An 18,137-nucleotide genomic window follows, 5' to 3' on the forward strand; every position below is an offset into this window, starting at 1 on the left:
GGCAAAGGCACTTTGTTTCCAATAGCCAATATGGCCTCCACCTTTCACTGTTGTTCATGAACATTTGCCTGAGAATCTGAACACTGGAATGTGATGTGTAGGAAATAATTTATTGCAACAAAGAGGAGTTTGTGACAGTGAACTGAAGAGGTATACCGGTCATAACAATGTCCATCAGATGGTAGGTAGGTTGGTGACTTTGTCGGTTGTTTAGTGCTGAGTTTTTAACCCAAAACAGCGGATAAGAGCGGTGACAATGAAGTGAAACAGTAAAGTTGCTGCTGGAGATCCAAAACAGTGAGTTGAAAGATACTAAAAATCTCTGTAGAGCTGAAAGGAACTGCAGACTAGGTGTTTGATCCACTATTAATTAAAAGAAAATATTGATTGGTGTACTTGAAATTTTCATTAACATAAAATTTAAAGCTTACAAATGTAATCATTCTTCTATTTGCAACAAGGGGCTTGTGAAAGATAGGATGTGCATCTTGTGTTAGTTCAGAGTTATATTAATAGATAATATCAAATCAAACTGTGCCTCCCACATGTAGTAGAAATGAGGCTTTTACAAGACGTAAATAACATTTTTCCTCCATTTATCAATAGTCAAAAGTGTGATCGGCTTCTATTTTCCAGTCCTGTTAAACTGATACAGTTTAAGTAGCTGTCCGTTTCCACCACAAGGCCCTGCACGACATCAACATACACAAGTGTGTGAATAGATTAATCCAGTATCTATTAGACATATCTATTAAATGCAATAATGCACAGAAACAAGCAGCTTTATGATAATCTCTGAATTTTGCCCATCTTTTGGTGGGGTCACAGAAAGAATCGTCTGCAGCTTACTTTACATTTGACTTATGTTAGGAACAACCACCAGACCAAATGCATACAGTATAATAAAGAATTAAACCACCAGGTCTATTAGGAAGCATAAGGAAGGGGGTGCAAGTGCTTGAGCGAGTGTGTGAAGCAAGCGGACAGTTTGCTGAACTTTTAGTAGAATATTTGTTGTGTTTTTTTGCGTTAGTTAAACATGCGAGGGTGCTGACACACAGTTCCTCAGGGTGAATCCGGACACCACATTGGCCAGTCTGGCCACATGGAGAGGAGCAGGCATGGTGATGGACCGCTTGAGGTAGCAGTGGCGCCTTGAACACAAAAACAATAGCATCTTTATTTCAGCAGCATGAATACACCTGTCATCACATTATGACGTGATACATTAGTGGTGATCCTGTACAATTTAATTTAAAAAAAAAAACAGACATGAAGGTGTGTGTGTGTGTGTGTGTGTGTGTGTGTGTGTGTGTGTGTGTGTGTGTGTGTGTGTGTTAAATATACTTTACCTGTAAGCGGGGTCAGCGAATTTTGCTGTGACGTAGCTGTAGAACTGGCAGAGAGCATCCTCAGTACAGGTCCTCTGACATGTGTCAGCATCGTCCAGCAGCACATAGCGAATGTCAGAACCACCGAAGTCTACGTCTTCATGAGCCAGCTTTACCCAGTCTGTTAGCAGAAACAAACAGTTAGACTACCATAGATCATGTATGATTTCAGTCTTTTTACTATTAGCTCACATGATGACAAGGGTCGCAGGACATGGATTTCTTTCAGCCGATACGAATAATTACTTGTCTTTCACGGTCAACACCTGTAAGATAACCGCTAATTTCACATTTTTGTGTTTTAAAAAGAACCTGTAGTTTATGCACACCTGGGGCACATGCACACATAAAAAATGTGCCACTAATACCCAAATCTGACAAAAGAGTGTTTTTCACTTTCTGTACATGCAGTGTTAGAGGAAAATGACCAAGGTTTAGTTTCTTTGTTTCCTGAAATATGTGAAAAATGTTACCTCTTTGTAAATACAGACAAGGATGAAACTTTCTTACACATGGTTTTTATTCAGAAATCATTTTATCTTATCATTATTTATTTGTCTTAAATGTCTACAATACTCCAATTCTAGCTCAGTCTGCAGGAACTTGGAGGACTGGAGGATTACTGGTTCAAGGTCTGCTTGGACTAGTCTATTCTGAGTGTGGACGGGCGCATGGAGAGATGCCAGTTTGCCTCCTGCGCCCTTGAGCAAGGCACCAAACCCCTGGCTGCTCTCATCACCTCATATGGGACGGCCCCCTCACTCTAACACCTCTCCACAAATACACATGTATAGATCCTGTTTGTGCATGTGTGTTCATGTATTTTTGGCCTGTGTATGTAACAGAAATAAGTGAATAAACTGAATTTCTCTGTAGAGAGATTATCAAAGTACACTATTCTGACTGCTGAGAATGAATAATAAGAAGTCAGCTAAGAATGAGGGGAATAGGAAAAAATTATGTGTGCAGCAAATTTCACTGCTAAATAACTCCAAAGTTAGGGGATTACCAAATTCATTGTCTCTGCAAATAACGTGCCTGGATCTAGAAGATGTTGAAATATTTTCAGAAAATAAGTGACAATGGACTGGCACTGACATCTGTAGCTAGAAAACATTCAGTTATCGAGATCAAAAATTTGATCCATACACCAAAAACAGTCCCGATTGGTTAGTATTGATTAATAATACATACTGTTATCCAGCTGACAGAAATGTGCTGGCAGCCCAGATGTGATTCCATCATTATCTCTGATCACCAGGTAATTTGGATCGCTCTTCAGCTGACAACTGAACCCATTACTGTAAAAAAAAGGAGGGGAAAAAAAGGGAGATATATATTAAAATATTTAAATAAACATAATTATTTTGTTTTGGAATGACACAGTGTATATAAATGAGGATTTTTTTATTTTTTTTAAGAAACTTGACATTTTTAGATTAAAGTCGACCTTTTGAGACTACATCTAACAGCGCATATGACTGCCTCAACAAATTGCCTTGTGTGGATGAATTGGTGAAACTGTACTTCAGTATCGGCTCAGGTGATTATGTCTCTTTTAGCTTCTAAATACAGAGTAGCAGTCAGTATTGGGACTTGTGTCGAAAACTGCTTGTCTGGACATTTCAACTGTTTTCTTGTTTTGTAGAGATGTCTGCCTTTCCTCAACTGTAGTGAAACTAGATGGCACTATAAATACATTTGAAAAACTCAACAGCAATGTCTCTTTCTGGAAGTCATGACCTGGTTCCTCCAGAAAACCTCTGTTGCAAGAAGTTTCATGTAGGAACTATTTTCTTTCTACCCAACTGCCCAACCCCAACTGCTAGAAGGAAGTGTGCATCTTCTCATTAACAAGAGGCTCTCGCCAGTGACAGCGTAGGCTGTAAACATTAATGGCAGTAACATTTGCTAGCTCTAGGGTGATGCACTTTGAGGAACTGTCCCTTTACAACAACAAATATGTTAATATAACTCATCTTCCTATTACAAGTTGTAATTTATTTTGTTAACTTGTATTTTAACTTTGCCCATTTGTGAGAGAGAGTAAAAAAGCTATATACATTTGTAATTTCACAGACACGCTACCTGACAAATGAGAAGAAGGTGCACAGTGGATGAGCGGAACACAAAGCCTGACAGTGTTGAGGAGAGGCATCAGGCAGCATCATGATGTCGCCTCCTGGGATGTCAGTGCGTGGGAACAGCTTGCTCGACACACTGTGTGAAACATAGATAATACAATAAGAAAGGATGCACAGCGACCTGCGGGGTGTTTTTCCTAATGTTATGACTTTTTTTTACCTGTGTCCGATTGTTGACCCATTTGTATCTTGAGAGAGAATCCAGATACCACATTCAGCAATGCTCTAACAGAAGGCCTTGGTATCGTCCAGCTGAATTTGAGGTGGCACTTGAACCTAAAATATAACAAGAAACATCACAAGTATGGATCTGTAGGGCCTGTGCTAGAGCAGCATGATAAAATGCTGACATTGTGATAATTTCTTTTCTGTTATATACACTGCCCGGCCAAAAATTATTTTTTGATAATCTTATGCAGTGTCACTCAGTTTATATCTGGACAGACTTGCATACATTTTTGGGAATAGGAAAGTCTGGATGCTACGTAAAATCTTCTCCAGCACATCTGGAAGACTCTCAATGGAGTTAAGGTCTGGTATCTGTGGTGGTCAATCCAGGTGTGAAAATGATGTCCCGTGCTCCCTGAACCACTCTTCACAATTTGAACCCGACGAATCGCTGCATTGTCGTGGAATATGCTCGAACCATCGGGGAAGAAAAAAAATCCATTGATGAAAAAACCTGGTCATTCAGCATATTCAGGTAAACAACTGCAGCCTGACACAGCTGCTTCCGACCTCCCTTTCCTATTTTAAACTTTCTATCTATTGTTTCTAACTCCAGCACTAGGCACAGTGTGGAGGAGGTGACAGAAGAGGATGAGAGGAAAGCTGTAAGACAATCCCTCTCACCTTCTACGCTGAGCAGAGGCTTAGGAGGGTGAGAGGGATCTTTCATACCATCAGCGATCGGACTACACAACACCACAGCTCCCAACACCTCCTTTCTCCACTGATACACTTCATTGTCACTTATAGACTGATTTTTTTTTGTTTTGCAGTTATTTATTATCATGGGAACTCTGCACATTTTTTTTACATTGTTGTTATCTAATTTAATATATCAGATACCTGCACATTGTACATTTGCACAGTCGCATCTATCTTTACATACATACATACAGCACACATCACATACACATAAGGACAATATTTTTATTCTAAAATGTTTTATTATATTTGTATTTAATTGTTATTTTAATATTTGCTACTTATTTTCCCTCTGTACTGCTGTGTTACCTGTGAATTTCTCCCAAGGAGGATCAATTCAGGAACATCTTATCATAAATGTGGACTCATCAGACCACGAGACCTTTTTCCATTACTCAGAGTAAGTCCCCCCCCCCCCCCCCCCCAAGCTGTGCCATAGGAATACTTTGTTTCGACTGGTGATTGTTCTGAAACCATGATCGTTAGATTACTCGTTTTGATTTCCATGTGTACACAACAACTTAGAGGAACAGTTACTATTATCTGGAACAAATAAATACACCAGTGTTACCTGATGCTCTCCATTTCAGTGTTCTCATTTGCAAAAGTAAAGAACTGGCAGCCAGAGTCCTGTGTGCAGGCTCTCTGACACTCCTCACAGTCTGCTGTGAAAAGTGTCCGGAAGCCTACACCAAGGAGGTTCACATTCTGATACACCTGAGACAGACAAGGCTCTGGGAGACAGGCATAGAGAGTAAAGCAGAGCATGACCATGCATGACTCATTAACTATTGGTCATCATGGTGGTTTAAAATGGTCAAACGCTTACTTAGGTCAGGGCTGCAGGGCTTGAGAGAATATCCAGAGGTGACACCCAGCAGTGGAGTCCGAACTCTGGGCTCTCCAGTGGTGGTGGACTTGAGGTAGCAGTAAAAGTGCCTGCAGAGTGGGGTAATCATTATTGATTTTGTTTGATTGTTTTTTGGGAGGAGTTTAACTTTAGTTGTCTTTAAAAAAAAATACATAATAATGTACAGTTGTAAAAAAAAAAAAAAAAAAGCGTATACTGTTTGCTTCGATTTAAAAAAATGTTTTGCATCTAGCACTTCCTGATTTCTGGTCGCTCTGGATACGAAAACTATTCATTTAAATATCTTGTTTTCTATGAAAATAAACAGTACATATAACTTATGTGTAATTATTATTATTTCCCCATTCTATACCTGTTATCTCTGGTCCAACCATCCCGGATGAAGGTAAAGAACAGACACGGCGGATGCTGGGTACAAAGCTGCTGACAGTGATCAGCATCAGGAGAGTAGACAGATGTTATGTCCGTTCCCGGAAAATCCACATCCACCTCATGCTGTGTTTTACAATGTGAAAAACTGGAAATGTAAACACCTTTACCTATACAAATACAAAAACACATGTAGTGAATACATTCTACTTTCATTAAAAGTCCTGTTGTTGTGGTCTATAGAGTGTGTCTTACCTTGACTGAGGGAGAGGCTGCAGATGGAGAGCAGACCCAACAAATTCAAACTTATCCCCATCTTCTCAGATTCCTGGAGCACAAGTGAAGCAGAAGAAGTGGTTCCATAATCCTAAATATGTTCAATCTTCTTGCACAGCTCTTTTTCACATGCATGATTGGCTCGCAACAACCCCCACCCACCAAGTCACTTTAAACTGCAACACACAAGGAAAACAAACTTACAGTCTAGATCATATTCTGTTGATTTTTGTTAGTTTAAGCATACGTCATGGTTGACTGGCCACATGCTCATCATACATCAAACCAAATATTGACTTTCATACATTGAACTAAAGGTACATCACAAATCCATTTTAAAAGTGCAACACAAACTCTGAACTATCAGGTCTATTGTCAGTTCCAGAGTCCAGATTAAAATCAATATTTGGATGTTGCTGCGCACGTTCTTGGAACTGTGTCGTTTACCTGTGTTGACCTTTGGTGTGACTCTTACCTTACATTTACTTCTACCGGGTTCCATTTCCAATCCCCCAGAAAAACACGTGATGATTATACTGCTGCACTACTTGTACATCTGCACTGCATACTGTGCTTAAACGTTCATTCCTGTTTTCTTGCCGTATATATCTTGGCAACTTCAAGTAAAGTGTTCATACTGTTGCTATTACTAATACTGTTCAAGTTTTGTATAATTTAGCAAACTCATATCGACCACTTACTGTTTATTATCATGGGTAAAGTGGAGGAAAAGGCCTGGTTTGAAGGCAGGTAGGCAGGTAAGGCAGGGCGTGGGAGGACCTCAAGAAAGCAGGCAGGGAGGAAGCAGAGTACAACCGTGCTGGAGGTTTCTGCAGATGAGCCGACAAAGATGCAAAAGCAGAAACACAAAATACTCTTTGTGTCAAAAAACACTGGAGAGCCGCACTGTGTGGTCACCATATGGTAACATAAAAATCAAAGTGGTGGAGAGACCAGGTAGATAAAGCCGGTGGGTGATGCGATGATCTGACTCAGGTATGCCACTCTGCTGCTGCTGCTACTGCTGCCACACCCACAGACACACACACACAGGGAAGGAGCAGGTGAGGGAGAAAGGAAGGGGAAAGGCAGAACACAGAAAACAAGAAACAATCAGGCTGCCAAAGTAGCACTGTGACAGATACATATGTCATAAAAGTGTAATTTGTGAGAAATGGTGACATTTTAAATGCAGCTCCAAAGCTCTAGGGGGCAGCATGAGCGCTTAGTGCAGCTCACTATGGATTCTTTCCTGTAGCTGTCTTGGCTGTAGCCTTTGGTAAGTAGCTCAGTTAGCTGTGGAGCTGAGTAGCCTCATTAGCTGATGAAGGTCTGTCCACACCGCAGCATGACTGAGAGAGTCACAGGGGTCAACAGGGCTCAGCCATCTCCAAGTGGACATGGCAGTAACATCAGGCAGACAGATGCTAGGGGTATAGTATGGAGGTGATTTACAGCGGCTCCAAGCAGGACTATGGCTATGACCAGGACGGCAGGGTACTTAGCTGCCAAGAAGTGAGAGTGAGTCGGAATTTGGAATATTTTTTTACATCTTACTTTGTATCAGATTTGACTGTGGAAAAACAAACCAAGACTGTTGGCTGGCTGTGGTAAGTTTTATTTCATTTATGTGGAGTTTGAATTAAAGTGAATCTCTTGCCAAAAAAACCTATGGTCTTTTTGTGAATGTATCCAAGTCAAACGTCAGTTTAAAAACATAATTCTGACGAAAATGCCACTTTGACAGATTGACCGTATTTTCATGAGAGTCTAAATCATTTTCAATTGAGTGCTAGGGGCAAGTACTATGTTAGCATCAAAATTGCCTGCCAGTCCTGCCAGTCGATAAGTGTCGATCTCGGAATGTGATGTAACATGAAGGAGAATTAAGGTGGAATGGAATAACATTAAAACTTTCTATGAAAGACCATGATTGGGGTAGAAACAGCCAATACCAGTGCTCCCTGTTGCATTCACCTCTGTTCAACAGATTTCAGTCAGAAATTAGCTTAAAGAAGGCTCAGTGGATTCTTTAATTCATTGAATACAGAACACAACTTAGCTGCAAGTCAGTTTTTATTGCTTTTGGTTACAGCACGATCTGCAGTTTCACTCTAAACCAAATTGTGTTAGGAAATCAATAACAACAGTAAAAGCAAATGCACATTTCTTTAAATGCTGCAGTAGTGCAATACAAGGAGTGGTTACATATTTTACAACAGGAACTGTTCCAGTGTGTCAGCATCTCAGATGTCTTTCAGCATATCTTGACTCTGTGGGTTCTCCAGCCAGGTTGGGGGCCAGCTGGCTTTGATGCTGGGTCTGTCCTTCAGACGGTTATAGTAGGCTGCCAGTTTAGGGTAACGCTCCTCGCATAACCTACAGGATGGAGAAAAGTTAATAATGTACCCAAGTTCATGCATTGCGAATGTTTGCCCCCATGCCCCAACATTTGTTTTCTCACCAAGCTTTAAATCATTTAATCCACATACCCAAAATGGAAGACATAACAGATGCCTGGATAAACGCACACATCAGCCAGTGAAAAGGTCTTTCCAGCCAGGAAACCACCGGAAGTCTAGAAGACGGGGAAAAAGATATGACCACATGCATGTACTGGTTGGCAGATTTGACAGGATTCTCATGTCAGCTGCACGCATTTCTTTCTCTATTAAAAACTTTAGCTGTTATGGATGCTTGAAGCAGTAAAATCCAACAAAAAGAGGTGTTTCTTGTGTGAACTGTGTAGTGACACAATTTGGCAGTGGGTCACATGACATGGAAGACATTGAAAAAAAGCCATTGTTTTGTTTTGTTTTTGTAAAATAAATACACAACACATTACCAATCAAAATAATTTAACTATAATTTAATATGAATTTAACAGGTGGCCAATTCTTACATATTGCAGCAGGAATAATTAAACATTTTGGGAAATACTGTTTTCCTGCAGATAGCTTGATGTGAAGATTGATACCACTTGTGTAGGTTATAGCAAGTTAGCTTAGCTTAACAAGAAGTCACGAAACAGCTGGTCTGGCTCTGCATAGTTAATTGGCCAAAGGTGGTGGCTTCATATTTCCTGTATATGCAAGTGGTATCAATCTCCTCATCAAATCCTCAGAAAGACTGTAAACAAGTTTATAATCCAAAAATATCATGTTGTTAAAGTTTTAGACTTGGAATTGCACTGTTAAGTTGTTGGAAGTGTTGGAAGCTCAGAGAGGGACAGGAAGAGACTCAATAAGCTGGTCAAAAGGGCTGGCTCAGTCTTGGACTGCCCTCTGGACTCCGTTGAGGAGGTGGGTGAGAGGAGGATGGTAGCCAAGCTGACTTCAATTATTGACAACACCTCTCACCCCATACATGAAGCTGTGGGGCCTTAAGCAGCTCCTTCAGCAACGAACTGCCTCACCCATGGTGTAAAAAGGAACACTACTGCAGGTCATTCATTCCAACTGCTGTCATACTGTTGAACACCAATAACCCTTAATGTAGCACCATAAGCACCCACTTATCTTGCACTACTTACACTCCTACCTCAGCCATCCTGTGCAATAATACTATTCTTGTTTATTTTTATTTATTTATTTTATTACATATTCATATTCTTACACTGAGTCTGTTTAATTCAAGCACTGTATTCATTTATGCATCCAGCCTTCAACAAGGCAATGCTTTTACACTTTATTTAAATGTATATAATGCACATTTACCTCTGTATACAATGCACACTTACCTCCTGTATACAATGCACATTGCCTCTTTTTCCTGTAGATAATGCACATAGCAGAAAGTCCTTTCTATTTTGTATCTTTCTCTCCTATCTAAATCTTTTTTTAGTATTTTGTACTTATTGTATATCTGTCTAACTGCTACTGTAACAAGTGAATTTCCCCGATGTGTGATGAATAAAAATCTAAAATCTAAAGTCTGAAGTTAGTTCAACAACTCCTGATCACTTCAGTTTAAAACCTTCCTCTGCACTTCTGTAGCTTGTCTTTTTGTTCATTTATTAATTCATATATTGTCTTGAGCAGTGATGTGCACAGGTAGACACTAGGTGGTGCTAAAGCACCTGCCCTTTGCCCTCTGGACCAAGCAAGTGCCCTTTTGAAAGTTCGTTTTTTTGTTGTTGTTTTTTTTTGTGGCCCATGCTGACATGATCATCTACAAGTGCTCGTAGATTAAAAGCGTGTGATAATAATGCCCCAATTAATATTCCCTCCACCCCCCACCCCACCCGCACACACCTCTGTCAACGTGAACGCGCAGAGCGGACACAAACAGAGGCGCGTTGTAGCAGCAGACAGTGCACAGCTGCAGCCCAAACACACCTCCTCCCCTGCCCACCAGCCAGGTAACACATAAATGAATCGAGTCGAGTGTGTTGTTTGCCCCCTAAGCCTCAGTTGCCAAGCTATAACTTGCATTTATTTGTCTCTGTTGTGAAGTAGCCTGTCTCAACACAGCTGGGCATAAATTAGCCGACTGCTTACCTGCTTAACAAGCTAGACGCTACCCAAAATCAATAATAGATATGACGTGATGATGACCACCGGTAGAGTTTGTCATTGGTATCCTACAGCATGTGAATCTATCAGTATACGTACTTAAGATGAATATTTAGTAGGCTATTTTGTAGGTTTACATTAGGCTATATAATTAACACCCGCAGTAATTTATTTGCTAAATGACAAACAGGCAATTCCCAATTGCCTGCAGAGAAAGTAGCCCTGTGCCTTGTTGAAATATAACCAAACAGTCTTATTCATATTGTTGGTCTCTTTTTATTTACCAATTGCAGCATAATGCCTAGAAAGGAGAGGATAAGAAAGGAAAAAGAAAGGGAGCTACAGCAGGCAGCCCAGGGGAGCAGCTCTCTGCTCTCCTGGATAAAAGCATCCACCAGCAGCAACAAGGAAGAGGAAGATGAAGATGAAAGGTCAGAGTCAAGAGTCATGTTCACTGTTTAGGGCATTTTAAAGCTCAGATTTTAAAGTTGAACTGTTCCTCTAATTTTACTGAAATATCTTAAAAGCTGTCCACATTTTTTTTAACTATACAAAGTGGTTTGGCTGTACTAAATTAGGCATTAAGCTATTTTAGCTAATTATATTATTTTGCACCAACAAGTTATTTCTATGTTACAAGACTTGCAGTAATCTTGTATTTACCTTAATAGGCTATATTCAACCTTAAAAAATAGGCTATTACTGAAACTATTATTATTATTATTATTATTATTATTATTATTATTATTACTATTATTATCATCATCAATATGTGCCTGTAATGTTTATTAATTTTTTAAATCTCACACTGCTATAATAAGGCAGCCGTCAGTTCTACATGAAGCATAACGTGCCCTTATTTTTCACTGAGCACCTGCCCCACAAAATGTCTGTGCACGCCACTGGTCTTGAGGATACAGTATTTGATCATCCTCAGTCTTACCTTCTGCAGGTAACCCTCCCACATCTTGATCTCAGCAGTCAGAGTCTCTCTGTTCCTCTTCACAGCAGAGTCGTGTCTCTCTCCCTCTGGGACTTTCCAGTTGTAGTAGATGACATCCGCTGAAAAATGTTGAAACAGATTGTCAGTCATGAAACAGCCACTCCCACATTTGTGGGCCAATCGGCTCTGTGTCTCCTGCAGCACAGGGTGGAGTCAGTCAGGGAATTGTGCAACATCAGTGAAGACAGAAGAAGTGGGTCATAATGAAGTTTGAAGCAGCCCATTCAGAAATACTCTAGTCACTTAACGTCTCGTATTCCATTTCTGCACATATTGATGGTAATTATTGGAAAAGCAGCTCTCTTCTTTTTGCACCCCTCCTCAAACAATGAAGTGAGCCGTCTCATGACTTGAGCTTTGCGTGCAAGCTGGCCTGAGCATGTGATCCTTTTGTGGGATTAACATTTGACCTTACAACATCACTCCCTGTTTTAAGGGATGCACCACATAGACCTGATGCAGGGTGCCATGGCTCAATAATATATGGCAGCTCATTAGTGCATGGGAGTTGTTTTGAACAACTCGGGTCTCTTGAGAAGGGGGCAGTTGCTAAGAGCAATGTAGCTCAAAGTCCCTGAAGGCAGAAGTCATGAAGCCATTAGATACAACTTAACAACAACATCTAAGTTCTTCAGGTGTTGCAAATACATCATTATGCATGACTTATGGGGTCAATGTGTGTGTATTGTTTTACAAAAACAGCGTCAGGGTTAACATACCCATTTTCTGTTGGAGTGTGAGACCCTCAAACATGCGCTGGTACATCATTGCCAGTTCAGCGGGGCAGTCAGGGATCAGCTTGTTTCCCTGGGACTTGAACTGGTTCTGTTGTTAGAGACATGAAAAGAGAAACCATTGTGAACAGCTGCATGGAGCTCCGGTTTCTTTTCCTCAGCGGTGTAGGGTGTATGTTTGTCTAGGAGGCATTGTTCAACACAGATCACAAGGAGCCCTCTAATTATTAACTCATTGGTGGCAGCATCAAATATTATGAACGGCAAAGCTCTTACCTCTAGGTACAGGCAGGCAGCGTAGGACTCATTCAGGACCTTGTCTCCATGTTTGAAGGCAGGAAGCTTTAACAAAGAAAGAGTGGAATGAAAAGTTTACGTTTGTCTATTATTTTTGTCACTAAAACTAATAAAAAATTGTGTAATAACATTTACAAGTAACAGTTAACTAACCTGTCCCCTGGGGTTCATCTTCATGACTTCCTCGGACTTGTGCTCCATTTTCTCAAAAGCAAGCAGTTTTTGGTTGTAGCCCTTCAGATTCTTCTCCTCCAGAGCAATCATCACCCTCCAGCAGGGAGGAGAGCCGGAGCCCCACAGCAGAGTCATGTCTTTGGCCATGGTTTCAGAGGGAAGTGTTAAACCTGACGGTGGCTGAAATTGTGAGTGGTGGAAGAAGTGTGGAGTGAAGCTGGAATGTGGCAGAGGCCTGTTATATAACATGCTCCGACTGACTGTTCATGACCTGATTGGTGCAAGTAAGCCCCATCCCATTTTTGTGTTATCACCCAGGATCTGTAACTCTAGACGGCTGAGATGGCTCACACCCTGTCCTCGCATGGCCACCCCTCTTCTTCCATGTCTGTTAACTCAGGGAGACACTACTTCACATTAAAAGTCTAAAAATGTATTATTTCTGCATTATTACACATCTAGCTGTTGAAATCAACAGGCATTAGCAGAGTCAAATGTGGAGGAGTGACTTCTCTTGCTTTCCATTATTACTCTTTGATCTCAGACGCACATATCATGAGTCCAACACATTAATGATGCAATTTTGTGCACTGATGGTTACTCATAGTAACAGGTAACAACAAGTTAGAGCTATATTAGTTTCATGGTGAATATAAATGATAAAACAAACGTGATCCCTCAGTGACTTAAATGTCAAATTTGTACAAATTGTTGTTTAAAACATTACACAATGAATATCAGCAGAATGCAAAGAAATAGCAGTTTTTGTTACGTCAAAGACGTCTGCATGTTGTGTTGCAGATGTGTCTACTGAAGATAGCATGCTAACCAGCTAGCTTCAGTTTTACCTGTCTTGTCATACCACTCCAAGCTCCCAGTCTGGACCACTAGCTGAGTGAGTAACCGAGCTAATTGGCTAACAGCTAGCAGCACTTTGCCATTTAGATTTCTTTAGGTGACCTTAGACAGGATGCCTGTTCTTACATACTGCACCTTATGTTTGTAGTAGTTGTCATTACAGAGTTCATGGGGATTTTGTCACTGAGGGAATTATTGATGTGCCTTCATATAAGCACAGCAATCCAACAAACATTACTTATATAATCTGTATCCATGCAAACCTATGTGAATATTATCTAAGTTAATTGTGTTATGTTAAACTCTTCTCAGTGATTCAACGATTTCCTGTTGCACGTTCACAGCGCCCTAATAGTGGCTGTTGAAGACTCACAGTGACTCAGCACTTCTCACTCACCCCTGCACACACAGAGTGCTGGCACAGTCACTCAAATGAAACAATCAAATCTCCACTGAAAGTAATAGACACCACCTATGTAATGTATACCTACGCTCAAGAGTGACATTGAAGGCGGCTCTGAGTAGAAAAATTGAGCACCCTTTATTCACATTGTTCACATGCAATTTGCACTTTGTTCCTCTTTCTGCGAGTCTCTCCTGCACTCCGGATGTTGGGTGCTTGAAAAGCTGCCTGAATCAACACTTCTGTTAAGTAATCCATGTTTGCAGTCCCTGTCTTGCTTCTTTTGGGAGTGCTGCTGTGCTCAAAAGGACAACTTGCATGAGAGTTTCAGGAATCATATGAAAACCATGTGGGTGGTATTTCTGAACCCTGTTCCCTCCTGCAAAACATTCAACTGCTGACCAAGACTATTTTAGGTTTCAGAAAAGTTTGTCCAAAGAAAAAAAAGTGCAATAATTTCTCTATATTTCAAGGACAAGGCAAACTGTAGTGCTTTCTGTTTTTTTGGGTGAGTGGACTGTTCACATTCCACTTCTTCATATCGCTTCATCTTCACTCTAAAATGTCCTCTGATAGCGATCTTTGTGTCTTCATACGTGGTCCTTGTCTTTGTTCAGCTTGAGCACTTGGAAACTGTTTAACAGATTGATTTTGCACAACTAGCATGACAATCATTTTATCTGTTGACAAAGCACGTTGAGATAGAAGAAAAGCAACGGTGACCAAGGTACAACTGGTTTTACAACAAAGTGTTGCTGACAGACTAGTTTCTGCTCTACGTGCATGATTTGACATTGTGACAACCATTCATTATGATGCTTTGAACACCTTACATGCCCTGTGTGCACACAGTGGCCATGCAAAAAAAGCCTGCTCACGGTAGGCCGCTCTATTTAAATAAAGATTGAATGATTGAAAGGCTGTCCTTTTTACCGCAGAGACCCTGGAGCAAGTTTTAATTACCTGATACCCATCAGTACATTTCAACAGTTACATGTGACCAATTTCTTTCAGATCTGGTGTTTTGTTAAGCCTAACTTTCATCTACTTAACCACCTTTTATTATTTCTTTTTTAACACACACTTGGTCGTGTAGGCTCATTCTCTGCATGTGATAATTTATTTATGATGGAGGGTAACTTCACAAACTTTACACGTGAACATTATTTTTACAGGTCCTGGGGAGTACTACTGCATGTATAGATAAGGTAGTATAAAGCCTTTTGTGGCTCCACAGGAAGCCGCATGTAATCTGACAAGTACCGTTCAGTGATGTCACCAGAGAAACATCCACAACATTCAACAGGTTGTATTGGATAAAAGGGCCAACTTCGACAAGGAATTCTTGTCGTGCTGCTGTTGGTGAGTGCGGGACCTGTACCTGACCTCAAAAGCATTTAAAATTGACATCTACCTGGTTGTATTTCCAATCCCCCAGAAAAACACTTGATGATTTTACTACTGCACTACTTATACATCTGCACTGCATATTGTGGTTACACGTTCATTCTGTTTTCTTGCTGTATATATCTTGGCAACTTCATTTAAACTGAAGTGGTGGAGAGACCACGTAGATAAAGCCGGTAGGTGACGAGATGATCTGACTCAGGTGTGCCACTCTGCTGTTGCTGCTGCCACACCCACAGACAGGTGAGGGAGAAAGGAGGGGGGGAGGGCAGCACACAGAAAACAAGAAAAACAAGGCTTCCAAAGCAACACTCAGTGCGTTTACATGACGCTCAAGAAAACCGAATTACTGCGTTAGTCTGACTATGAACGGATTTTTAAGATGCATGTATACACCTTAGTCTGACTAAAATCGGACCGGATCGGATTTCTCAAAGTCGAATTACACCACGTAGATTATTCGATTGAAAGTCGCATTACTCCTGTATGTATACGTTTCCAGCGGATCGGATCGGATTTTGCATTCTGCGCAGGCGCAAGATTTTTCCCCGGGGCCGTGAGCCGGAAGTAGACGGCGGTGGCGGCGGCGGCTTTCCTCCGAAATCACCGCAAGAAAGAGCGCCAGAGTGCACCTAGTTTGTGTAATTATCATGTACACCATATACGAAGTGTACAAAGATGTAGCTTCGTCTTGCTCTTCGTACACCATCTTTCTTGAATGCCGAGGCAGCTGGTGACGTAAAGAGGTCAGCCGGAGGTGCGCCGTTAACACTAGTTGAAATGGCTACAGCGCCACCTAGCGTACCGGGGTATGACATGCTTTCGGCCAGTAATTCGATTTTCTCACCGGCATGTATACTCGGATAATTGCAGTTGTCCGATTGAGCAGCATAGTCGAACTATGGCTGTAATCTGACTAAGCTGTACATGTAAACGCACTGACTGTGACAGATACATATGTAGGCTACTTTTATGGGTGTCTTTTGTAAGAAATGGTAAGAATTTGCATGCAGCTCCAAAGCTTGAGGGGGCAGCATGAGCGCTTAGTGCAGCTCACTGTGTATTTTTTCTGGAGCTGTCTTGGCTGTAGCTGTTAGAAAGTAGCTCAGTTAGCTGTGGAGCTAAGTAGCCTCATTAGCTGATGAAGGTCTGTACATGCCGCAGCATGACTGAGGGAGTCACAGGGGTCAACAGGGCTCAGCCGTCTCCTAGTGGACATGGTGGTAACATCAGGCAGACAATTGCTAGCTTCAAGACCAGGGTTATAGTATGGAGGTGATTTACAGCGGCTCCAAGCAGGACAATGACTATGACCAGGACGGCGGGGTACTTAGCTGCCAAGAAGTGAGAGCGGGTCGGATATCAGCAGCAGGCAAAAACAGCACGTAGAGCAGGAATATTTTGACATCTTTGTGAATTGAGGATATATTTCAACCACAACAGATTTGATTGTGCAAAAAAAAAAAACAAGAATGTTGGCTGGCTGTGGTAAGTTTTATTTAATTTATGTGGAGTTTATATTAAGTGTGTATTAGATCAAGAGGCAAACTTAAATTCAGGCTGTATTTTATGTTTAGCAAGGAAAATAGTAACAGTTTTTCTCGATTGTTAAAACACATTTTCTGAAAGCATGCCTCATGCTCTCAGAACTCTACACACAAATCAAAAAACACACACACAATGGGCAAAACCCCACAATTCTCCTGCAAAATGAAACTTTACATTCAAAACAATGTTATTTCTTCTCAAAATGGTATTTTGTTTTCAAATGACACACACAAACCATCATATGAATAGACATTTATAAGAACCAGTTGAACACTGATGTGCTCAATGTAAAACACTATGATGAATGGAAAACACTCCTTCTTCATTCATCATGATGACTTAGGCCTTTTTTTGTTTACACTTACTACAGTCAGTACATACATAAGTGTGATGTAAAATATTTGAGAATATTGTTTTTATGCTCAGAACACACAAATACACGGTAACAGATATATTTTATTTTTCCCACAAAAACAATTTACACAGTGTATATCTCAACCAACACAAAGTTGCACATACAACAATATACAGTCTACATACAAAACAACAGAAGAATTTACTGTACACAGTTACAGTAAAGAAAAAACTAAAAAAAAAAAACTGTGCAGCATGCTCTCCTCTGTTTCGGTCTGGCCACAGCACCTCATCCACATCACAAGCCATGTTTTCCCTGACCAAGCAGCAAGAGAAACATCGCCTAGCATGGTGAATCCAGCCATGAAAAGCACCAACTGCTATACATCCACGTGTCTTCCATAGCTTGGAGGAGGGGTATACGCATTTGTGGATTTCGGTCATACACTTTACATCTCCAAGCAGAAAATAATTCTCAATAGGATTGAGGAATGGAGAATATGGAGGGAGATAAACAACTAAAAAGCGTGGTTGGGCAGTGAACCAGTTACGAACCAGAGCAGCCCAGTGGAAACTTACGTTGTCCAAAATGACAACGTACCTGAGCTGATCTGGTGGAATGAGTGTGTTGTGTAGGGTGTCCAGGTGTTTGCCCATGTGATGAGTCAGTATGCATAGTAGGGCAATTCACTTTAGAATTTTGAATGACAGAGTGTTCTTTGTGACAACAAGAGATTTTCTTCATGAAAGTTGTGCCAAATGCAGAGAATTGTGTGTAGTGTTTTGAAAAAAGTGTGTTTTAGAACTGCAATTTGAGTGTAAAGCAGGAATTGTGCTTGTAGTTTAGCAGAATTGGTTCAGTGG

General features: G+C 40.8%; 2 protein-coding genes across 2 annotated transcripts; both read right to left on the minus strand.

The window, feature by feature from the left end:
* Positions 1-91: 91 nt before the first annotated feature.
* LOC115576997 (plasma kallikrein-like) lies at positions 92-6,919 on the minus strand. Its single transcript, XM_030409744.1, has 10 exons — positions 6,683-6,919; positions 5,961-6,033; positions 5,689-5,875; positions 5,295-5,404; positions 5,037-5,199; positions 3,686-3,811; positions 3,480-3,602; positions 2,586-2,692; positions 1,353-1,512; positions 92-1,154 (listed from the first exon to the last, which is right to left on the minus strand). Exons 2-10 carry the CDS (start codon positions 6,019-6,021, stop codon positions 1,034-1,036), a joined length of 1,158 nt encoding a protein of 385 aa, XP_030265604.1. The 5' UTR covers positions 6,022-6,033; positions 6,683-6,919; the 3' UTR covers positions 92-1,033.
* Positions 6,920-8,039: 1,120 nt separating this feature from the next.
* Positions 8,040-12,962, minus strand: LOC115579480 (glutathione S-transferase A). The gene is made up of 6 exons (XM_030413028.1): positions 12,683-12,962; positions 12,509-12,574; positions 12,218-12,323; positions 11,439-11,557; positions 8,474-8,559; positions 8,040-8,360 (listed from the first exon to the last, which is right to left on the minus strand). Exons 1-6 carry the CDS (start codon positions 12,950-12,952, stop codon positions 8,228-8,230), a joined length of 780 nt encoding a protein of 259 aa, XP_030268888.1. The 5' UTR covers positions 12,953-12,962; the 3' UTR covers positions 8,040-8,227.
* Positions 12,963-18,137: the final 5,175 nt, after the last annotated feature.

The sequence above is a fragment of the Sparus aurata genome, chromosome 3 (assembly GCF_900880675.1).
Source record: "Sparus aurata chromosome 3, fSpaAur1.1, whole genome shotgun sequence".
NCBI lineage: Eukaryota > Metazoa > Chordata > Actinopteri > Spariformes > Sparidae > Sparus > Sparus aurata.